Source organism: Oryctolagus cuniculus, chromosome 13, assembly GCF_964237555.1.
Source record: "Oryctolagus cuniculus chromosome 13, mOryCun1.1, whole genome shotgun sequence".
NCBI classification, from domain to species: domain Eukaryota; kingdom Metazoa; phylum Chordata; class Mammalia; order Lagomorpha; family Leporidae; genus Oryctolagus; species Oryctolagus cuniculus.
The window spans coordinates 35,122,609-35,147,003 of record NC_091444.1 but is presented as its reverse complement, the minus strand read 5'-3'; the positions used below and the strand labels follow the sequence as shown (position 1 = coordinate 35,147,003).

At 47.8% G+C, this 24,395-nt stretch overlaps 1 protein-coding gene across 1 annotated transcript in view; it reads right to left on the bottom strand.

Moving 5' to 3' along the window:
- Positions 1 to 2,058: 2,058 nt before the first annotated feature.
- Positions 2,059 to 24,395, bottom strand: part of MTARC2 (mitochondrial amidoxime reducing component 2) — a 28,819-nt gene continuing 6,482 nt past the window's right edge. Inside the window, exons 3-8 of the mRNA XM_002717499.5 lie at positions 20,590 to 20,752; positions 19,546 to 19,686; positions 7,720 to 7,781; positions 7,561 to 7,632; positions 6,137 to 6,290; positions 2,059 to 2,851 (exon numbers count right to left, since the gene is read on the bottom strand). Of these exons, the coding sequence (XP_002717545.1) occupies positions 6,167 to 6,290; positions 7,561 to 7,632; positions 7,720 to 7,781; positions 19,546 to 19,686; positions 20,590 to 20,752 (562 nt within the window). The 3' untranslated portion in view covers positions 2,059 to 2,851; positions 6,137 to 6,166. The remainder of the gene's footprint in view (positions 2,852 to 6,136; positions 6,291 to 7,560; positions 7,633 to 7,719; positions 7,782 to 19,545; positions 19,687 to 20,589; positions 20,753 to 24,395) is intronic.

Sequence of the window (24,395 nt, the reverse complement as noted above, 5' to 3'; positions counted from 1 at the left end):
AAGCTTTGCTCAAGACTTTTGCAATTGGGGTATTACAGTAGGGGAGAGAAATGGGGCTCAACTCCGAAAACGGCAAAGACAGCAGGGGCTTATGAACAAGAAGCAGAGTGAGGTGGTCAGTGGTGGATATTCACCAAGACTGTGACGGACAGCCGGATCCTTGCTACACACTTCACAAGATGCTTGCTGATGGCAGGCCACACGCTTACACATTGAAGCTGAGAGGAAGAATTTGAGCTGCCATCAGTGGTGATGAGGGATCAACTGAGGGGAAGGATTCTTTCTAACCTTAGCAGGATTCTTGCTACAACAAAGCTCTGCAGGCCCATCAGGGTTGGGGTTGGGGCAGTGGGACCAACCTCCAGGCCTGCTCAACAGGAGGCTCACGGAGCCAGCCTTTACACAGCGGCAGGTTAAGCTACCACATCCCATATCAGAGCACGGGTTGGGGTCCCAGATGCTCTGCTTCTGATCCAACTCCCTGCTGGTGCACCTGGGAAAGCGAAGGAACATAGGCCAAGTATTTGGTCCCCTGCAGCCCATGGGGAGACCCTCAAGGAATTCCTAGCTCCTGGCTTTCTGTTGGCTCAGCCCTGGCCATTGCAGCCATTTGAAGCATGAACCGGCAGATGGAAGATCTCTTTCTCTGTCTCTCCCTCTCTCTCTCTGCCACTTTACATTTCAAATCAATAAAGTAAATATTTAAAGAAGAGAAGCTGGGCAGAGGAGCCTGCCTACAGTTTGGTCAAGAGAGTCTGTTGGGTGCAGCTCAGCCAGGGCCCTGGGGGCCACGAGTGTGTGTCTCAATACTGGCCAGAATTGTCCACTCAGATGGACAGTGTCTCCAACCAGAGAAGGGCAGGTCCCCGAAGGAGATAAATGCTCTTACCCAGCTGGCAACCCCCTTCAAGGCCTTTAGGGTCTCAAGCAGGATTTGTCTTTCTGGAATGTTGTTCCTCACCATCAGTGTCTAGGCCTGCACAGATTCTACCTGTCCTAATCTTTTCTCTTCCAGACCCAGGTCACCCTTACCCTCTCCCAACTCCTGTGAAACCCAGAAATTATATTCCAAGTGCATTCGAGTGCCTGCTGCTCCAAATGGGGGAAGCCCTCGGTGATAGCGCGTCTTCCAGAATAAGATGAGGGAGAAGGGGCTTGGCAGTGTGTGCCACTGGGAGCAGCGTGCCAAGTGGCACCTGTCAGCGTGACCCAGGACTTGATCTCCACCTTCTCCAGAAAGACCCCTAGGAAGCACCATGTGTGTATTTGTTTACCCCCCTCCCTAATTTCTCTCTGACACTGGAAAGGAAAAAATGGACTATTTCTCTTTTTTTAGAATATTTATTTGAGAGGTAGAGTTACAGATAGAGAGAAGTAGAGAGATAATAGTCTTCCATTAGTAGGTTCACTCCCTAAATGGCCACAAAATGGCCAGAGCTGGGCCAATCCAAAGCCAGGAGCCAGGAGCTTCTTCTGCATCTCCCACAGGGGCCCAAGCACTTGGGCTATCATCCGCTGCTTGCCCAGGCCATTAGCAGAGAGTTGGATTGGAAGAGGGGCAGCCATGACATGAACTGGTACCCATATGAATGTCAAAGGCAGGGGCTTAGCCTACTACACCACAGCGCTGGCCTCTTTCAATAGTCAGTGCTAAAGTTAGCATGAATTTTCAGTGCCATCACTTCTAAAACTTACCTGGGGATACAGCTCACCGGGCAGTTTTACATCACAGAGTAAAACACAGGAAAACTGAAGTTAAATTCAGTCCCAGCAAAGGAAAAATGGAGAAAGGAGGAAGAGCAACTGCTCACTGACCAGTAAGAAGTCTCTGGACAGGCACTGGCCATGCGCCTCCGACCTGCCACCTGTGAGCCCACAGTTCATGGTGCTCCCCGGCTTCCACCCCCACGCTACAGCAGGCAGTGCCTGTGGAGTTGGGCTGCATTCCTGAAGGCGATCAGAAACAGTCAGGAAAAAATGATTGACAGTGACGCATGTTCTCGAATAAACCGAACAAAACCCTGGAAACAGACTCATAATAAATACCAAAGAAAAACATGGGACCAAGATTCACATTTATTGTTAATGCAGAAGCCACAAGAATTCCAAGTGAGTTAATTCATTTATGTGTTAATTCAGTGAGAATTTTCGCTTATCACATTAAGATAGTTCATCTGTTTTCATTACAAAAATTATTTACACCTAAAAATGTTTGTGCTTTCTTCCTCCCACTTTTATTCTCAAAATGTCATTCTCTTTTTTAAAAAAATTCCATTTCTTCTTGATCTTGTTGGAATTCCAGGTGTTGCATCTGGCAGTTAAACACAAATTACTTTTAAATGGCGTCATAAAGGCATAATCAAATATAAAGGCAAGATCTAAAACGATTTCTCTACTCAAGTGTACCACCCTGATGGCATACTGGGGCAGGCTCAAAAACATGTGTGAAAGCAGCTAACAGACATTTATGAGTAAGGCACATGAGGAAACAATCACCTATTGTTTTCTGTTTCTCCTAAAACAGGATAACAAGTAATAAAATGTATACATTTGAAAAAATTTCTACAGCAGATTCTTCAAGCTTTCTTTGCTCATCAATGTGAAAGTCAGGGGTCGTAACATTTAAAATAATTCTGTAGACAATGTCATTTATTTTAAAAACCTTCATTCCCTAAAATGTATATATCTTCATATTCCCAAAACTTCCCTGATAACTTTTCTTGCATTAACTCCAAGCATACAGATTCACTTCCAGGGAGAAGGTGTCAAAGGCTGGCCAGCAGGGGTTGCTGAGGTATTGTTGCTGCTGTTGCTGTTAAAATCCTGGTCAATGCTTCCTGGACGCTGAAACCTGAATAAATAATAAGCATCTCATTATTTGGTTATTTATTCCATTGGTCATAAATAACTCAAGAACCCATAGTCACCTATTGAGGCTAAAATACAGGCAATATATACCATGTTCTGTCCCAAATGGCCTTAATAGAAAAAAAAGCCACCTGTAAAGACAGAGTTCAGGCAAGGGCCTTGGGTCAGGGGTCTTTCCTTGCACAATACATGGGAGGCAGAGGGGAGCAATCCTTGTGAATAGAGCTGGTGAAGAGGCTAAAACGTATGTCTACTCCCCATGGCTCCATATTTCCACTGTTAGGAATCTAACTTACAGAAAAATCCTCAATTTTAAAGAGCTGTGCTTACAAAGATATATACTATTTATAACAAAATTCAATGTAGTCAAAGTGTCAAATACTGGGAAAATGATCTTTAAAAGTGCATACGTTGGCCAGCGCCGCAGCTCACTTGGCTAATCCTCCACCTGCAATACCGGCACACCGGGTTCTAGTCCCGGTTAGGGCACCAGTTCTGTCCTGGTTGCTCCTCTTCCAGTCCAGCTCTCTGCTGTGGCCCTGGAGTACAGTGGAGGACGGCCCAAGTGCTTGGGCCCTGCACCCACATGGGAGACCAGGAGAAGCACCTGGCTCCTGGCTTCGGATCGGCGCAGCACCGGCCACAGTGGTCACTTGGGGAGTGAACCAATGGAAGGAAGCCCTTTCTCTCTGCCTCTCTCTCTCTCACTGTCTAACTCTGCCTGTCCAAAATAAAATAAAATTAAAAAAGAAAGAAAGAAAAGTGCATACGTTGATATGATGTAATATTATGACACCATCAAAAATGGTGCTGGAAAGCTATGGAGACTGGAGAGCTGTAGAAGTGCACAGAAATGTACATATACACACTCACACACATACATATAACAGATCTAGATATCATACAGATCTACAGATATTTGAGGGTGCTTTTGAAAGTTTATGGAAAAATGAATTAAAAGACAAGTTTATTTCCGTGCAAAAAATTTGAAATCATTGCATAGTTTTTCATAACATGCATTTCCCATGAACTTTTGAAGATCCTCCATACATCATCCAGATCCCTACTCCTTAAACAAAAAGCCTCAGCCAGAATAAAATGTATAAACAGTGACAATGTATGATTTCTTTCTTTCCTCCACTTTTCTAGTACCTTCTAAATTTGCCATGGTGACCATGTGTTGCATTTATAATGAAACACATAAACATCTGTATATTGAAAATTTTAAATGAATAAATAATCCCAGTGACCTCGGCATGAATATTAACTGCTTTTTTTTTTAAGGCATTAAAGGAATTCCTCATTTAAAGGAGGCCCCCAGCACATAGAAACCAGAGTGGGCTCACACTGAAAACAGATGTGCAACTTTGCTGTTACTTTTAAAGCCCCTACAGAAGTACAGGAGGAGGGAGCCTCTCCATGCTGCTGAGGGCAGGTGGCAGGGCAGGCTTCCTCTGGAGTTCACCAGGTAGAACTCTGCAATGCATGGAGAACGATGTTCAGAGCAGGGAAGCTGAGAAGCCCAGGGTGTGTAGCAGGGAGAAGTGGATAATAACACGGAGGGAGCCTCTTATCAGCTCCACAGTCCTGGGTTGGTTGACCCATCTGAGCTTGTGTTTCTTCTCCTGACATGCCTATTATCATATCAAAGAGACTCTAGGAGGATTATAAATGATAACAAATTAGCTTAGGCTATTTCATCCATCTCTCCTGGGAAATGGTTTGAGTCTGAGTGACTCCTTGCCTTCATCCATTGCAAAACAGAATCTGAATGGGTGGGTCTGTGACCAAGTGATATGGAGGACCCCTAATTGTAAAGCACCTCAGAGGCCACCGAGTTCCCTCAGATGCAGACACCACGTGAAAGGTCTTGACTCAGACTCTGATCCACTCCAGCCAGTAGTGGCTGGAACAGCAGGACCAGGTCAATTTTACTCGGGCTGGGGTCCAGCTAGGGGCTTTTAGAAAGGGCAGGTGCTTAGAATTTCAGTTTCTCTCTAGTTTTTGTGGGTGTGTGTGTGTGTATGTTCATCAAATCCAAGATACACCAATTCTAAGATGTATCATAATTTTTTGCATCACTAAGACTTTTTTCAAAAGGCATCCAGAATGTTATGCCAAGATGTCTGATTTCAGAGATTTTAAAATGGGCATCTTAGAACTGATGAGATGTGGTCACGTAAATGTCTGGTCATAAGAAGTAGCAAATAGAAGTTTGTTTCCCTTTTGCTCACCCTGAGAGCAAAGCCTTTTCTTTATCACACCGTGGCATCTAAGACTGGGCCACGAGCCAATGACGACAGTAAATCCCCAGCTAACGTCTACTGAGCACGTTCTGTGTTTCAGTTGTGACGCTGCAACTTGCTATCAGCTAGTATGCAAAATAACCTTTATTGATGGTTTTGGTGAGAACTAGCATTATTCCACCCTGCAGGTGAGGACTCTGAGACTTGGTGGTTAAGTTACTCACCAAAGCCAGGAAGATGCTAAGATCACAAGCCCCAGTTGAGTAAACAATAGATCTTGACTGAACCACTTGGATTATCAGGTTTGAAGGTGTCAAGGCTATCGCTGGTAACCACAGGTGTCAAGGTTAAGCCAGAATTAGGATGGCCAAGAGTTTTGGAGATGAGGTGATTTTAGGAGCTGGCTCATGAATTTTATGAGGAATTATTTAAAAATTTCAACTTGAAGTCTTCCAACTGACTTTCTCATTCCTGTAACTTGGAAGGGAACCACATGTCTCTAGGAGTCAGGGATTTATTTGGCCCAATGAATTAATATGAGAACGTTATTTTCTACCTCATGATTCAGGATCTAGCCACCTTGATCCACTGAGCTTTTTTCAAAGTTAAATTACATTTGAAAAAGAAATCTGATTGAAAGCATTTCATTTTGGCATTTCCCCAAGTTGATTGGAATAATTTAAACATTTCCCCTTCCTGTTTCTACCCAAGACAAAAATAAATAAAATACCTATCTCTGGGGACTTACCTTCATTTCCTTATTCCTAAATGATATTCCTAATGAGCTGGGAACAGATACCTGTCTTTCTGTTGGGGCTCCTCCATCAGGATTTTATAATTGAATGGGAAAGGACAGAGAAGGCTGGGTCGAAGATTACCGAGGGGAATAAAAACAAAATGCATTTTCCAGCTTGAAAGATTGAAATAGAAAAATTGCTCATCCTCCCAAGAATTAAAGCAGCATGATGTAACACACACACACACACACACACACAAGACGCTGTGTCTGACGCAAAGCTGACCTTGTGCCGCATCCCCAGGGAGCTCTGTCACTACACCAGCCGATACACAGGGTCACCAACTTTCAGGCTCCCTATTTTTTCCACTGAATAATACATTCCAAAAAGTGGGGATGACTTGTATATGTGATGCTCAGAAGGATCACACAGGCGGTAGCTGAAAGAAGCAAAACTTCATCATCAGTCACAGAAAAGCACAATTTAGATGCTCTCAGTAAAAGACAAGCCTCCATTCCCAAGTTCCGTTCTCCCATTCCATCCCATTCCGTCCCATTCCGTCCCATTCCATCCCGTTCCATCCCACTCCGTCCCATTCCATCCCATTCCGTCCCATTCCGTCCCATTCCGTCCCATTCCGTCCCATTCTCCCAAGCCTTTTCTAAAACAGAGAAGCTTGTGGACAATCAGTGAAGCTGAAAATAATCCTGCTTTTTTTTCCTAGAAATATCCTGAGAATCTAAGCAAATTTTTCATTGCTTCATTTGAGGCCAAAGAGAGAAAATTTGTGTTTATAAATATAAAATAAATTATTTTCATAAGTACCTCCAACTTTGCAATTCATTGAAACAAATGCTCTTGCAGTCTCAGAATGGAACTATCCTGAACACTCTCCATCCTTGTGGAGAATTTAATGCATTGAAGCACTGCTCTCAATTCCTTCTAAGTTCTTAAGCCCAAAGCTGAGATTTGTCGCTAAGCAAAAATTAAGGCAGAGATGCAATTAGCAGTTGTGTCCAGACAACTGCTCAAGTTAATTTTTTTTCACCACATCTTAAAAATGAATACACAAAAGCAAAACAGAATTGTAAATCTGGAGGTTTCATGAAATAACTTAAACCCATTGGAAGCAAACATCAAAGCAGAGGAAAGGGAAACAAATGAGAATACAGCTCCAAAAGATGTTCATGTAGACCAAAAAACACACTCTCCATTGAGAACGTCATTGAGCCCGACTTCTTCAAATAACAAAACATTTCAAAAGAAAAATCCTGGCATAAAAGCAGCTCCTGGATACGCAAACCCCGACAATTTGCTACATTCCATTACTTTCTAATATTTCATGATACAATTTCAATTATTCTCATATTCCTTGATGTTGATTCTAATAAAGGAGTCTAAGTAGTAATAAACATAAAGCATATGAGGTCTTGATGTAGAACTATATATGTAAGTATTATTAAAATTGATATTAGAGATATTAAAATTTTTAAATGGAGTGTATTTAAATATCAAAAACGTTAGCAATCCATTCAGAAAAAAAAGAGAAAGTAGCAGGGCCTCATTTACATTAACCAAAGACACAAATCAAGCAAAAGGTAGAGTGGAAGATGCTCAGGTGCACCTCCCAGCATACACAGCACCTAAACCCTTAAGTGGACCTCAGAGGGGGATAATGTTATACACACACTGGACACATTGGCTTCTACCTCTTCAGTGTTTCCAGGGGCTCCTTCCTGTCTATGACTCCTGTATCTGGGTCCACGGTGGTCAAAATGCACCTGCCAGGAAAGAACCAAGGGTTAGGCGATGGTTAAGAAGGAATGGGTCTGCCACCCCCAGAGGGCAGATCTACTGAGAATCCTTACCTGGGGCAAGCCAATACCTTTTTCAGTTCTACCCCACCAATGAGGAGTTCATCCCAGGTATCCTAGGAGAAAAAAGAAAGCTACCTTTTAAAGCAAGACCTCCTTAGTCTTTAAGTCAGTTTGTTCTTTGACTGGTACTATTAGGAAATTAGAAGAAAGCAACGTAAGACACCAGTAACTGTGTCCCAAAGGGAGGCAGCAGGTGGGTGGGTCCATCCACCTCTTCACTTACTGTCTCAGAGCCCTTGTTGTCAGCACAGCAAGAGGGACCCTCTCTAGGGCGCAGTTTGTCACAATTATCATAGTCAACCACAAGACTGAGTTATCGACACCATGGGAGAAATATACGTTGCAAGACAAGCCCACGTGTTGTCTATAAGCCAGCCACAGTGGAAGCCGAGTTAAAACTGGGAGGCTCTCTGCCTAATGGCCTGTTACTGCTGCAGTTTGAGCTTGTCCCCTAGAATTCATGTGTTAGAAACTTGGTCCCAAGTTCACATTGTAATGATGGCTGGAGATGAAACCTCTGGAAGGGCCTGGGTGATGAGGGTACCATTTTGTGAATGCAGTAATCCATTCAGGGACTAATCAATTAAAAAGCACAGGCCATGGGGCACTGGCTTTGTTAGAAAAGTGAGCTCTTGAGCCAGTGCTGTGGCATGGCGGCTAAAGCTGCCACCTGGGACACCTGCATCTCATATGAGCTGGTTCACGTCCAGGCTTCTCTGCTTCCAATCCAGTTCACTACTCATATGCCTAGAAAAAGCAGCAGAAGACGGCCTGAATGCTTGGGCCCCTGCACCCACATGGGACACTCAAATATAGTTCCTGGCTTCTGGCTCCTGGCTTCAGCCCAGCTCCACCCTGGCTGTTGTGGCCACTTGGGGAGTGAACCAGCAGGCGGACGGAAGCTCATTCATTCTCTCCCTCTTTCTCTCCCTCTCTTCCTCCCTCCCTCTCTCTGTAAGGCTTTCAAATAAATAAATGAATCTTTACAAAAGGAAGAAAACAGAAGGGCAAGCTCCTCAGGCACACTTGCTCTGCCTGGTGCACCCGGCCCTCTTGCCATGTGACGATCCCTCTGCCTGGGACTCTGCACTGTCCCCAGAGCCTGAAGATCTTCACCAGAGGTTTCGCTCTATCTTGGATGTCCAGACCCATGAGCTGACTGTACTTTAAAGTATCCAGTTAGAGTAACAGAAAACACATGGAGACATCACCCCAGGAAAGTCAGTTTGATTCACACACAGCACTTCCACCTCCGTGGAGAGCACCTGCCAGTGGGGCCTGGCATTCTGCAGTCATTACCCACTCTGCCCTCCCACCCTCGAACAGCGGCACTGCTGGCGTTTGCCTTGGGGCTTCAATCAACCCCATAGCTTGGAGGGAGGTATTATTACAATCCTCACTTTACCCTAGGATACGAAGGTACAGTGGTTAAGATGTCACCTGAGATGCCCACATTGCAAATCCAAGTGCTGGGTTTGGGTCCTGGTTCCAGGTCTGATTCCAGTCTCCTGTCCATCTGTACCCTGAGAGGCAGCACGTGATGGCCTGAGGACCTGGGTCCCTGCTACCCGCCACGGAGACCCTGACTGAGTTCTGGGCTGCTGGCTTCAGCCTGGCCCAGCCCTGGCTGTTAGAGGTATTTAGGGAGTGAACCGGCAAATGGAAGATACGTTGTGCGCTCTCTCTCGCTCTCTCTCTCTCTCCCCCTCACTCGCTCTCCCCTGCTCTTTAGCTCTGTCTTCCAAATGAAGTGAGAAAAAAAAAAAAAAAGAAAAGGAGAGCTAGAGAGATCATACAGTTTTCTCAGCATCACACTGAGCGGATGTAGAGCATCCAAGTTTGAAATATTTCTGATTGTGATGACAGGACTTTTAACTACCTTTTTTTTTTTTTTATTTACTCTTTATTTACTTGGAAGGCAGAGTTAGAGAGAGAGAGAGAGAGAAGAGAGAGAGAAGACAGAAAGACCTTCTATCTGGTTCACTCCCCAGATGGCCACAATGGCCAGGCCGAAGCCAGGAGCCAGGAGCTTCATCCAGGTCTCCCACAACCACCGACTTTTAACCACATGTACAATCTCCACCACACACACACACACACACACACACACATGCAAATGTAGATTTTGTTGTCCCTTGGCCTGCAGGACCTTCCAGGACCCCCTGTGGAGACCAAAGTCCAAGGAGGCTCAAAGGCCCTCCTATCAGATGGCCTGGTGCTCACACAGAACCCACGCAGTCCGCACAGCCAGACTGCTCACAGCACCTGGCACACCGGAAGTGCTCCACACAGAGCTTGTGTTTCCTATTGTTCAAAGAAGAGTTACAATGGGGAAGCCCTATCCATGTTCCAAACGGACACTTTCTTTCTTTCTTTCTCTCTTTTTTTTTTTTTTTTAACACTTTCGATCCTCTCTGAACCGTGCAGATGCACAACTCACAGACAGGTAAGGCCACCTGCACACAGGCGTGAAAATCACAGAGGGTATCTACACCTGAATCGTGTGCTTTCACATGTAGGCATGCTCCCATACATACGGGCACACACATGCACGGAGGTTATCTGGGTTATATACCTCCACAGGATTTTCATCTAGCCCTGAGACTTGGACAGACATAAGATGGATCAGCAGGAGAAATGCATGAAAATGCATTTAATAAAGTGTATGTGACATGGGAGCCTTCATAATGAGTTGAAGCCAAAAGACACGACTATAACTGGACACTCACATGTAGAATCGAGCCTGGAGTTGTAAACCGTGAGGGACAGTCAGTATGCCTGGATGGCATGTTCTCAACTCCAGGCATCAGTGAGCTTTCACTACTTTCACTAAAATACCCCACAGGAGCTGCTTGCGGAGGAAAAGGTTTCTTTTGTCTGACCCTTCAGAGTCTCGGGCTGCCCCTTTAGCCTGGCATGTGATGCATTCTGGCCATGGTGGAATAGATGCGTAGGAACTCTCACAGAGCTAGCCAGGAAGCAGAGAGACAAACTAGGCTCATCACTGCTCAGAAATATCTAACCCTCTTGCGAGACCGCCCTCCTGAGGCCATACTCCCGGTGTCCTAAGACTCCCCCCCCCCCACACCCGACTCACCTCGCCGACAAAGCCCCATCAATACTCCATCAGCCCTCGTCTTTAAGACTTAGAGTGGAAGCAGGGTCGTGAGTTGGGGGAGGCAAATCCCGCTCAAGCCCTAACACTCCATCAAGAGTATATACCATTTCGCCATGGGAGGGCGCTGCGGCCACGGGCGTGGGAGCCCCCTGGGTGGCGTGAACCCAGCAGGCTTCCCTTTTTCCCCCGAGGGAGGGTGAGTTTAGCATTTCAAAGCCACATTCCTAGGGGAAGACTGTGGAGTTACCGACTGGTGACAGGCTTGTATATAACTAGGGAAGCCGCCTGTGTTCCTTATCTTCACAGATGAACAGTAAACCTTTGGTAAAAGTCAGGGTCACCGGCCAGACTGCAACACAGCCACAGCACGAGGAAGGCGACCTCTGGTGGGTGTGATCGGTAGTACAGCTCTCGCACAGGCAAGGGATGGGAGGTGGGGCGCCCTGCACGCGTCACCACACGGGGGCGCTGCGGCCTCAGGAATGGGAGCGACCCGGCGCCCTTCGTTCAATTTCCTTTTCTCCAACTGATGATGAATTCACTATTTCAAAGCCACATTCGGAGAGGTCTGAAAAGCTGAGTCTAGCTTAGCAAGACAGATTAAGCATCGGCTCCCACTCCGATAAACTGCAGGCCTCCGATTAGGATCGCAAACTGGATTCCCAGGAGCGGTCTGCAAGCACCCCCAACTACAGGCCCTAATTAGTTTGTAAATATGAGACCCCACGCAGAACCACACCACTCATCCTAATCACCTGCTCCTTGTCCACATTTCGGTATAAGGCATTATTTGCTAAATACTTATCTGAGTTTAAATGCAATCATGAATTCAGTTATTAGAGGAAAATACATGTACTGTATGGAATTAAAATTTCCAGTTAACAAAGAAACATCATTTACCATGATTCCACGTCTTCCCTAAACAGAGACGGCTCAAGGAGCTGAGGACAGCCCCTGCTCCTGGCAGCCTCTCTGCAGTCTACAAAACCCAGGTCCCCAGAATTTGTATTTAGACACAGAGCCAAGAAGTAAGGAGCCTAGGAGGAAAAGGCTAAGGGGAGACTGCTGCATTTAACAGGCGCAGCTCTGTGCAAAGGGTCTGAGAACCTGCTACACATTCCTTTACACTGTGTAACTACTGAATTAAGACTACAGGGTTTTCCACCACAAGCAGCACCTGAGAAACAGGCACTGGGGGTGAGCTGGTTGTGGACCATGCAAAACAACAGGGAGGCGAGTGCTTGCTTGCTATGTGCTTTCATTAGAAACCATATAGGCATTTGCCAAGAAAAAACAAAAATTGAATGTAGGAAACTTAAGCTATGACTAGTGGAGGACAGTCTACACACACACACACACACACACACATTTGCATTGCTGTACCCACAGGTATAAGGAGAGGGGTACACATTAGGTGGGAATGGAGGAGAGGGTGAGTTCTTCAGCACCAACTAGCCACAGAAGGACAGACAGACATCTGAGCAAGATGGAAAGACAAGTGGCTGCTGTGTCCATGGCTGTGAAACGCATGACCATGAACAAGCACCACCAGACCCGCGGGATCCCGCCTCTGGGAACCTGTTCCTTGAGCCCCACCTGCGCCCCCTTGTGGGCCACAGGGTTAGTGCTACCCCTGTCCCTCCCGGTTCTCTAGCCTGCGCTCAAGTTGACTACATTGCGTTGTACGCACACGGTTAGAGGCGGTTTTATACTGTTCGGGATAAACTGAGAGAAGGAATCAGTGAATAAACACACAGTTGTTCTGTTTTGAGACCCACAGCAATCTTCCGACCAATGAGGACAGCTCGGAAAGCCATCCACTAGAGACTGGCTAGGCACGCACGAGGCAGGTGAGTGAGGACCACTGTCTGGGCATTAGAAAGGGCAGGTGGCCGTGCAGTTAACCCTGAATAATGCATGCTCAAGGAGTTGCTGGGCAAAGAAAGCACCTGTAGGAAGTGACAGCAAACCACGGTAACACCGTCCTGAGCCTCCTGCCCCCATTCTCACCTCTGCCTCTCTCACAAGAACCTGATCACCGGCCGGCCTTGCAAGTGCCACCCTCGAGTTTCAGGGATGCACAAGTTTCTGACAAGCTCAGAAAGGCAAGCAGGAGGCCTAAGGCCAAGTGGAGGAAGGCTGTAACACAGGCTTCCGCCTGGCTCCTACGGATTAGCAGACGTACAACGCGTTGCCCCTTGCTGCGACTTCATACAGACCGCCCATCCATCCCGGGCTGCAACCCCGGACAGACGTTGCCAGAACAAACTATTTTATTCTTGATAGATCCTTCTTCTCCCTTGTTCAGTCTCAGGATTCCTTTTGAGTTCGGGGGGCCTTTCACACGGCACTGACATTCCAACAGTGGGATGATCCTCATATGCCAAGACCATCTGTATACATAGCTATGTCTTACAGGATAGAGACCCACGCAGTAGGCTCCTCAGAGCACTCTGTGTAATAAACAATATCATTGCTTCTAATACACTTTTATTTTCTTCTTTTTCCTTTCTGATCTTCACAAGCCTCATCATGCCAATAGCAAAATTTCAAAATTATTTTAGTCTAAGCTGCTTCTCAGGGTCTTTCTGAAAGCAACTACCAAAAAATCAAAGTGCTCTTTCCCAAGGTCAGTCTGTGATTCTGACACCAGTGGGATGTCCTAGGTTTCAGTTGCTCTTTCACACTCACTGAAGCTAGTGCAGGGGCCACAGTTGAGAGCTCAGCCCCATAAGATGCTCCCCATTTCTGGTGCCAGTGGTAAGCCCCAGACTGTGACCTGTGCTTCTCACCAACCCAATATGAATCAGGGGCTCCCATGGCCCGACCTAGGGCTCAATAATTTGCTAAGACAACTCCCAGAACGGGGCAACTGCTATGCTACTCCTGGATCATTGCAAAGCATCCAACTCAGGAACATCCCCGTGGAAGAAGCACAGGGCCAGGCACGGGGCTGGGGCTGCTGGGGTTCCCTTTGGACCTGCAGCCAGCCCAGCCCAGCCCAGCCCAGCCCAGCCCAGCCCCTCCGTGTGCCGCCAGCTCAGGAGCTCTCGAGCCCTAAGAGTTGCCACAGCAGCTTCGTTTCATAAGCATGGGTGAGGAAATCACTGGCCTCTGGATGACTGAACTCAATCACCAGCCTCTCTAGCCCTGTCCACCCCAACAAGGGTCACCTCATTAGCATCAACTCAGATATGATTGACAGGTGCTTGCTATGAACAACAAAATTGCTCCTATCACTCGTCACTCAGGAAATTCCAAGGGCTTAGGTGCTCTGGACCAGGAACCAGAGACCAAAAGTGTTCTTCCCAGACCAAACTTGTTTTTCTATTATTAAAACACTGAAGCAGGGGCCAGGCGTTGTGGCGCAGTGGGTTAAGCCGCTACTTGCAACACTGGCATCCTGTATGATCACTGGGTTGAGTCCCGGCTACTCCAATCTAGCTCCCTGCTACTGCACCAGTGAGGGCCAAGTGCTTGGGCCCTTGAACTCCCATGGAAATCCGGGTGGAACTCCCAGCTTCGGCATGGCTAAAGGATTCCCTTCTCCAGCTCAGTCACTGTGAGCGCAACTGTTACTACTTTTTTTTTTTTTTTTTTTTTTTTTTTGACAGACGCTACTTTTACACATGCGCTGCTACTATTTTGCTGCTTCGGGAGTCCCTGCAGCCAGGGAGAGGGAGTTATTTTGAAGCCAGGGCAGAGGCAGGTTATCTAAGCACCCACATAAAATCCTGACTCAACCCAGCTCAGACCAGTGGGCACTAAAAGTTCTGATAATGACGATTGCCAAAATTCCATTTTTCAACAGTGGCAAAAGGGTAGAACTGGGAGGACCCAGCTCACAACGCCAGTGAGAACTGGGGCTGGGATTCTAACCATAGCTGCAGGGCTTCAAATCCTCTCCAGAAGTCTTGTGGGGAAGCACTTGCCCAGTGACTGGTAACACAGCGTCTGCACAGTTCTTCCCTGATGTGGAGTGAGGACTGGCTCAAACAAGACATTCCATTAAATAAAAAAAATAAAAAAAATAAAAAAAGATCAAGTCTGGCTCAGCAGGACAGGGAGCAAAGTTCAGGAGAGACTGCCACTCCTACAGGGCTCAGCAACAAACATGAGAGGCACTGGCTGATTACACTGTTCTCAGCGTCCTTGCTCTGCATCCCCAGAACTCAAACACATCACGCTGACCCACAGGATGCAGCTTTCTAAAACTTTGCTCCATATTCTGAGTTACAAGGCAGAAGTACAAAGTAGTTGGGGTCTCAAAAGAATAAATGTTGGCTGGCGCCGCGGCTCACTTGGCTAATCCTCCACCTGCAGTGCTGGCATTCCACATGGACGCCAGGTTCTAGTCCCGGTTGCTCCTCTTCCAGTCCAGCTCTCTGCTGTGGCCCAAGAGGGCAGTGGAGGATGGCCCAGGTGCTTGGGTCCCTGCACCCGCATGGGAGACCAGGAGGAAGCACCTGGCTCCTGGCTTCAGATCAGTGCAGCACCGGCCGTAGTGGCCATTAGGGGAGTGAACCAACGGAAGGAAGACCTTTCTGTCTCTCTCTCTCTCTGTCTATAACTCCACCTGTCAAATAAAAAAAAGAAAGAAAGAAAGAGTACATGTTGCACAGTGGAGTCTCCTATTGCTCCATAGTCTTGCAATAAGAAGTGGCCTGGATTTCTGCACCATGCTTAGGTTTGCTATTTTTTTATTATTAGCCTATTAAATATTTACCAGCATTATCATTTCACTTTAATATTTAACGGAGCCCCACTAATGGAAAGGATTCTAGTTTAGTGTGGTGCTAGGTAGGCAAGCAAATATGTCAGGTCCTTAATTAGTGGGCTTCCTAATTTAAGACAGAGTAAATCAGCAACATTATCATCATGGTAAGGGTCTTTTTGTTTGTTTGTTAAATGTGCATGGCCAGGTGACTCCTCCAGAGAACCAAGAGTGATCTTATTTACTGTTCCTGTGAGTTCACCACAGTGTAGGAGTAAAACAACAAATGGATTTGTCAGCACAAATTCACTCAACAGTTTGTTATTTAAGGAAAAAAAGACTCTACTCACTCCAATTGCCTGAGAGCAGAATTAGGCTTACCTTACATTACGTTTGACAAGTTATAGGAGGGGAAACATTTTTCAGCCAGGGATGAGGCATCTTTTCTTATTCCCTTGACTCAAGATTTTAAGTGATTAGTAATAAAACAAATTACCCTTCAACAGAGACAAATCCACAAAAATAATCATATTCCCTGAAAGAAAGCTTTTCAGAAAATAATGGACAAACGGCAGGGCTGCTTTGGGGACAAATTATTATCATTATTAAAAAGAGAGAGAGAGAAGCCGGCACTGTGGTGTAGTGGGTGAGGCCACCACCTGCAGTGCCAGCATCCCATATGGTGCCAGTTCAAGTCCCGGCTGCTCCACTTCCTATCCAGCTCTTTGCTATAGCCTGGGAAAGCAGTAGAAGATGGCCCAAGGCCTCGGGCCCCTGCACCCACATGGGAGACCTGGAGGAAGCACCTGGCTCCTGGCTTCGGATTGGCACAGCTCTGGCCATTGTGGCCAATTGGGAAGTGAAGCAGTGGATGGAAGACCTTTCTCTCTGTCTCTCTTTCTCTGCCTCTGTCTCTCTGTAACTCTGCCTTTCAAATAAATAAATAAATCTTTAAAAAATAAATAAAAATAAAAGAGAAAGAGAGAATTCCTATCCTCTGGTTCATTCTGCAGATCCCAGGAACGCGGGAGCTAGGAACTCAACCCAGGTCTCCCACATCGTTGGCAGGGACCCAACTACTTGAGCCAGCACCTGCTGCCCCAGGGAGGGTACACATTAGCAGGAAGCTGAAGTCAGGGCCAGAGCCAGGACTCGAACCCAGGTATTTTGGTATGGGGCATGGGTGTCTTAACTGCTACATGAAAACCGCCCCTGTGGACTCATTTCTAATCCAGTCTTTAGGAACGTGCATTCTTACAACCAAGCACTGATTTCATTTGATGGTTAACAAGCATGGAATGGCTCCATCTGATGTGCACACAACTAGACAACATGGAAACCTTCAACTGGGAGAAACAGGGAAGCAAACGAGGCAGGTCTTTCAAGGACCTGCACATAATTTTGCTTCAGTTACTTTCTTTTTCCTAAAGAGGCTCCTAAATTGTATATATATCAGAACCTGTGAGATCGGGTTTATTCCTGGGGAGAAAGGAGCTGGTCCCTAAGTACGTGGGGGCCTCTTCTTCTCCCATGTCCTCCACAATCCCCTCGTCTCTCACCTCCATGCCCCCCACACCTGCTGTCTCATTGCTTCTCCGGGGCCCTCAGAGTGAGCTGCCCCTGTTGCTGCACTAGCATACGTCACACGCCTCGCACTGCTGCTAGAGGCCACGGGTAAGGTCTGCAGAGCCCCATGTGAGATCGATGACCCTGGGGATTAAGTGTGGCACTGGGCTTTCTGCCCCAGGCCTTCCTAGCTCTCATCGAACATTCTGGGCAGTTGCAGTGTGACACCGGGCCTGGCACGCTGGAAGCATGTACCGAATACTTGTTGGATGAATGCAAATCTTAATTACTTCCTTGTCAGAATCATTCCCAGCTCCTCAACATACACAGTATCAAATCCAAACCCCTCCTTACGGTGGCCGCCAGCCAGTCCTAGGCCAGCCCCCTCCTGCCACCTCTCCTTCACCCGCAGTACTCGTGTGATACTGAAATACTTGCAGGCACCCCTGGATGTCATGGCCGGGCATGCCTGTGTCCCTGCTGTGGCTCCCTCCTTATCACAGCAACCCTGTCCCACCCTGGCCCCCACACCCTGCACAGACGCACAGCACTGCTGCCAGGCGTCTCCACCTGACCCCTCCTCAGCCCCATCTCCACATGGATTTAGGCATTGCTACTTCTTTCTTTTTCAAAATTTGTTTTAAGGGAACTGCTATTTTAAAAACACAATTTTTATTTTTTTTTATATTTGAAAGGCAGGGAGCCAGAGCCAGATCTTCCATGCATTGGTTCACTCCCCAAATGCCTACAAAAGTTAAGAGTTGGCCCAGGCAGAAGCCAGAAGGCTGAAATTGAATCCAGTCTCCCACATGGGTGACAGAGACCCAGGAACTTGAGCCATCATCTGCTGCTACCCAGGGTGGACATTAGCAGGAAGCTAGAATTGGAGGCAGAGCTGGGACTTGAACCCAGGCCCTGGACATGGAATGTGGGTGTCCCAGGCAGTGTGACAAAGACTCGCCTCCAGGCATCTCTACACCTCGGCATCCCTGGTGTCTTCTGAGTGTGTCACCACCACGCTGCCACTGTCTCAGGACCGTGCCTCTCACACGGGGAAGTCCTGCAGGGCAGGCACCCTCTTTCCATTTCTGTATCCAGGGCTCCAGACCCTGTGCCTGGCCCACAATAGGTGATCAATTTTTTTTTTTTGCATTTCATAAGTACAACCTTAGGAATATTGTGATTCTTCCCACCAGACCCACCTTCCTACCCACTACCCACTCTCCCACTCCCCTCCCTCCTCTCTCCTATGGTGATCAACTTTTTAAAAATTAATACATGTAAAGAAGAACTGGAGGATCGAGGTAACAAATTCAAGATAACAACAAGAAGACGCTGAGTTCTTTATACAATGTTTAAAATAGCATCGAATACTATGGAGCAGCTACCTGTACGGGGATTTCTAGCAGGCTCTAAGCAAAGGTCAAGCTGCAAGGACATCTACCAACCACAACGGCAGGTTCTACTCCTGGAGACAGAAATGTGCCCATCTCAAGGCATGGAAGAACTAACAGCGTGTCCCAGACCTTCTCCCTCGGGGTGAACCACCTGGGATCTCAACAGGGGAATCGTGCCGGCTCTGCAGAGTTGTGGGTCTGGGGTTCCACTGCCACTGCTTACCTGTAGACAAAGTTGGGGCCCCTCTGAGCCTCTGTTTCCTTATAAAAAGGGGCAGGATAAGCCAGACTTCACAAGGTTGTTGCAATTTATATGAAGTAATTAAAGTAATTTATCTGAAGTGGCTAATTAGTTTGGTGCCTCCCACCCTGGAAGACCCCAGCAGATGCTGTTTGTCACCTTGACTTCCAGTGCTGAGAGTCACCCACTCCACTCCCCAGCCCCAGGCTTCACACCCAGCAGCCTTTGCCGAGTGGAGTTCACAGACTGACAGCTGTGTTGCTGCTGGGGTCTGACGTGGCTGTCTCGTCCCTTTAGAGCTGCAAGGCAGTGGCCTTGAAGAGCCCAGAAAGTTCTAGTGTCAGTCAAGAGGGGGCCAGCACATGCGAGAGCGCTCAAGCCACCACAAGCAGTGTCTCGGGTGCTACTCATAAGCGGTTCCCTGCAGGCTCTGGGCCTGCATTTTGGGGTCTGGGGCTTCTAGGAGTCTCAGGTCTTTGAGAGCATTGGCAGGTGATACAGGGAAGAGGGAGGCAGCTATTTCCTTCATCTCCATTTCTGTCCATGATCCCTGACCTAATGCTGTGTGTTCCACTCTCAGACTGCTTGTGACTTGATTGCTTGCGTCGGGGCTGGAGCACTGGAAGGTGAGCAGTGCCGAGCCTGTGACAGCGGCAGCAATGAGGCCACAGCCCCACAAGGCTGACGAGAATCTCAGGGAAGGAGAGGATGTGAGCTGGCCCTCTCCTAACCCCCTCGCCAGCAGACCACGCACAACGCACAAAAGCAGGGGGCCGCTTACCTCCTCGTAGGCCTCGCAGCCCCTCACCACGATGTTGGGCCTGAACTGCTCCATCTTGATTTTCTTCTCCAGCCTCGTATTCAGATCCCCCAGGGAGGCTTCCGAGATGATCATGAGTGGGCTGCAGTCTGGGTAGGCCACCTGTACCAGGAACACAGCACCATGCAGCCTCTGCGTCCCAGGAAACAAGCTGCACCCCTCGCAGAGCGAAGCCCAGTCCAGGCACAAAGCCACCTCATGTGGACAATCGGGGGGCAGGGGTGACGGTGGACGTGGAAACGGCCAGGGATAGGGCAGCAGCGGGGGCCAATCTCACCTGCAAGGCCTCCTCTCCGGTGTTCCTCACTCCCGCCCCCAGCAGCCACCCCACAGGGAAGGGTCCGCTACCAGTCAATTGCTCATAGTCAACTTTTCAACCACAGCCACTGACTCCACAAGCACTCACTAGGCACCGCCCGGCACCGGGCACTGCTCTAGCTGGGGGAGCAGCAATAAAGCGAGCAAAGGCCCAGCCCTCAGGGAGCCTGCAGTTCAGGGGCGCTGGGAGCACCTCCCCGAGGGACTTGCATTTTAAACCCCACTGCAGACTCAAAGGCTTTGGTCTTGGGGCTGTGGTTGGCCCAGGGCCATTTTCCCTAGGAGCAGGTGCCTTCCCAGCCCTGAAATGGCCTTGCCACACAGACTATGAAAGGAGGGCCTAAAGGGTCTGCTTCTGTAATTTCAGGAAACTTGGATTTGGCCCCAAACTTCTCACTGTGGCTTCTCCTGAGTCTCCACCCACCAGCTGTGGACCCCCGACTGTGCCTCCATGGCACCTCCCCTGTTCAATCCGCCATGCACCCAGGCATCCCACTTTGGAGGCATCTGTCTGTCTACTTCCCTCTCCACACCTGGAATCCCTGCAGGTGTGCCTTCCTCAACACTCACCTGGTTCATTACCATATTTTCCCACCTGGGGTCCCATTAGAGGTTTTTCATGGGCCCAGAAGGAAGCAGAGAGACAGAAGACAGCTGAGAGAGGTGAAGTTAAACTCTGCCGCTCACCTGGTAATTCTGTACAGAAACAGGGAAAAGTTTGTCCGATGTTCTTCCCTTCAACTTCGTGTCAAACTGAACCAACCTCAATGCTTCCGTTTTCAAGAAGTTGGTGAACCACTGAGCGACCTCGTCACCACAGTCTCTGCCTTGGATGTCAACACCGAATATTCTGGAAGGGTCACAGGAGAACACTCGGTTACTGACATCAACGCACTGAGTGATGGTGTCAAAGATGGCACAGCTGGGCTGGCGGCACCTGAGTGTCCCAGGGGACTCGGGAGTGGTCTGAGAGTCGTAGCGGGGCAGAAGCAGAGGGGAGAGGGAAGAGCTTCCCGAACTCTGCCAAGCGTATGAATCACCCAGGATCTTGCTCCAACGCAGACACTGGACCTGTAGGTCCGTGTGGGCATTTAAGAGCCTCCACTCCAAACAAGCTTCCTGAGATCTACGCTGCTGGCCCATGGAGCGCACGCTGAGCAGCAAGGATTGAGATGCTCTCAGAAGAGGACTGCCTGTGGCAGGAGAGCCCTGCGCTTGGATCCTGGTTCACATTGGAACCCTTCCTCTAGTTCCATGACCTTAAGTGAATCACATAATTCCTCTGATCTTCTGTGTCCATTGGTATATTGGTGATAATAATATAGTGCCTATCCTTCCCACATAGTGAACACAGAAAACATTAAATTTTAATTTATTTTATTTACTTAAATGGCAGAGAGAGATAGAGAGATGTCACATGTACTATTTCACTCCCCAAATGTCCATAATAGCAGAGAGAGAGATAGAGATGTCACATGTACTATTTCACTCCCCAAATGTCCATAATAGGGCAAGACCAGGCTGAAGCCAGGATCCTGGAACTCGATTCAGTTCTCCCATATGGGTAGCAGGGAGCCCAGAGAAATCTTCCACATAACTACATAGGAAAAGATGATGTGTTATGGTTATTTAATTCATTCTTTGAAACCTCTTAAAATACTTTCCACATACTGATCTGTCACCAAAAAGTATGCTTTAGGGGCAGGTGTTTTGCCATTTGGAACACCTGCACCACATAGCAGAGCTCCATCCACACTCCCTATTCCAGCTTCCGCTAACACAGACCCCGGGAAGCAGCAGGTGATGGCTCAAGAGGCTGGGTTCCTGTCACTCACACGGGAGTCGCAGATTGAGTGTCTGGCTCCTGGCCTCTGGTCCTAACTTTTGCAGGCATTTGGGGAACCAGTGGATGGGAACTCTCCCCCTCCACCACCTCTCAAAGTAATAAAAGTTACTTTGAGTAATTTAATAGAGGCGCCTTCATTTTAGTGTAAGATGAACAAGTTGGAACCACTGACCTGTAACAATTTCACCCTGTTATTGGAATCATCCTGTTTATCAACATCAGTTTTTCCATGCGGGGGCAATGCCACAAGTAAGATGTGGGGTGGGCAGAGGGTTCCGGGTGTGATCTGAATCAGTGTTGAGAGCCAATGGGATTTGAACATCTGGAAAGCACTGCCCTGAAGTGCCCCTACCTTCGAGTACTCTAGGAGGAGTTTCACACACACATCCTGTGTGGATGCTGCGCCAGCACGCTGATTCCAGAGGTGAGACAAGGAAAGGCAATCCATGTGGACACCTGAGGTGCTCACATGGGCCCTTAGGTACCTGGAGGCCCAACGTCCTGGTCCGAAAGGTAGATTCGCCCTCTCACCTCCTATCCCGTCTATTGTCAAAGCTTGAAGCTGCTCTTTTAATGTTTCTCTGTTTTTTGCTTCCCCTCTAACCCCCTTCTTGGAGCCATTGTTTGGCCCAGATTCCTTCTTGCCTCTGTCCCTCTGTCCCTCTGATGTCCCTCTCCTGGCCTTCAGCCCTTCCTGTGATGCTCAGCTGCAACCACACTGTCCACTGCTCCAAACAGACCAGCTCTTCTGCAGTTGCCTGTGTACCCTGCCAGTGAAAGCTGAAAAATAAAGTGACACCCAGGACGTTCAGCCTGTCCAAATGACTCTGTTAAGGGACTTTTCTATTTCCAACTTGAGGTTGTGATTTATTTTGTTTTAATCTCTAGTGGGCTGGTGTTGCGTATGGTAATCCCTGTCATTTTCCATCTTCTATGATAGAAATTATTTTTTAAAAATTTGTATGTTTTTTATGATTTTTTTAGTTATTCAGCTCATCTTCTATGAGCTGAATGCTTGTGTCTCCCCCAATTTCCTGTACTGAAGCCCTCACCCTTACTGTGATGGTATTTGGAAGTAAGAGCTTTGGGTGATTAGGTTTGGATGAAGGCAAAAGGGTGGAGGCCTGGTGATGGGGTAAGTGCCCTTACAAGAGGAAGGAACACAAGAGCTCTCCGTGCCTCCCTGCCTCCCTGCCCCCTCCCCCAAGTGCAACCACAGAAAGGCCTTTTAAGAAGGAGAAGGTATCTGTCTGCAACCCCGGAGCAAGGCCCTTCCCTGATACTGAATCTATACTCTCACTGATCTTAGACTTCCAGCTTCCTAAGCTGTGAGAATAAATGCCTATTGTTTAAGCCTCCAAGTCCATGGTACTTTGTTATAGCAGCCGGAGCTAAGATACCATCTTATACAATTTCTTCAGTTTTTACCCATCCCCATGACAACCAATCCATTAAAAAAATGGCTCATAAATACAGGCCTAACCAGCTGGAAGGATCAGAGTGTGGATTCCACCTCTGGGTCAGCCCAAATGCACAGCTCTCGGAGATCTGCAGAAACACAATGCATGTGAGGAAGACAATCACACTACACCACTCCACCTGGCACCCTTTTCAGTCCCGGGTCAGTATCCCCACAGCAGCCTCCTTTCTCCTGCTTTCCATCCAAGAAAGACTTGTGCCTCCCTAGGGCTAAAGAGCCTGAGGGGAAACGATTATTGCCAATGAGTCAACACCCATATCCTCACTCCACGCATGTGAGCTAAGCAGGCACCCTCCAGCCTCAAATGCCCTCCAGTCTAGTGGGGATGGCTGTAGTGTTTCTCATCAATGCATTTGTCTGCTCAAAATATGTCATTAGGGAGAATCATTTTCTCTCTCTGCACATAGGTGTTAAAAGCAAAGGCCTCGGAGGCAGGTGGGTTCAAATCTCAGCTCCACCTTGGTGTGACAGTGATTGGTGTCTTGGCTTCCTTATCTGTAAAGCAGAATTAAAGGTACTCATTTCTTAGGCTTGCTTAGAGAATTAACTAAAATATTGTATTCAGTGAATTATTGCTTCACAGTTTTGAAAACTGGGTTGTAGCTCAATCTGTTTGAAAAATCACAGGATAAGGGTTCAAGCAGTCTATCTGAGGCTCTCCTCTGAGCCCTGGGATCGTTGAGCAATACTGAGTTCCACATGCTTAAAAAGCTCAATTACAAAGGGAGCCAGAATAGTCTATGACAAGCATCCAAGTCTCTTACACTTCCTAATATCAAAGGACAAAACTCGGCAAGCTTTGGAACTTGCCAGCCTGGCAGGGGTTCCCCTAGACTGAAAAGAATCCAAAGCCTGAGAGGTGAGGATCCCTCATACCCAGTGCTTCCTACAACTGCCTCCATCTCCACCATGGACAACAAGGCTGTAGAGTCTCTCCAGATCGCTCCAGCATCCTTGCTGTGCAGCCCTAACTTGCTGCTGCTACAGGCACCACTAACTCCCTTGAATGCCTGGCTGGAGGGCTGGATATCCTGAAATAAAGGTGCATCTGACTTGAATGAAAGGAGACGAGCCTTAAAGACTGGCACCTTGTACCCCCTGCACACCTGTATTAGTCATGCTCTTCTGTATTTTTGGTGCTCCTTGCTGATGCCGAAGGGGCCGCCC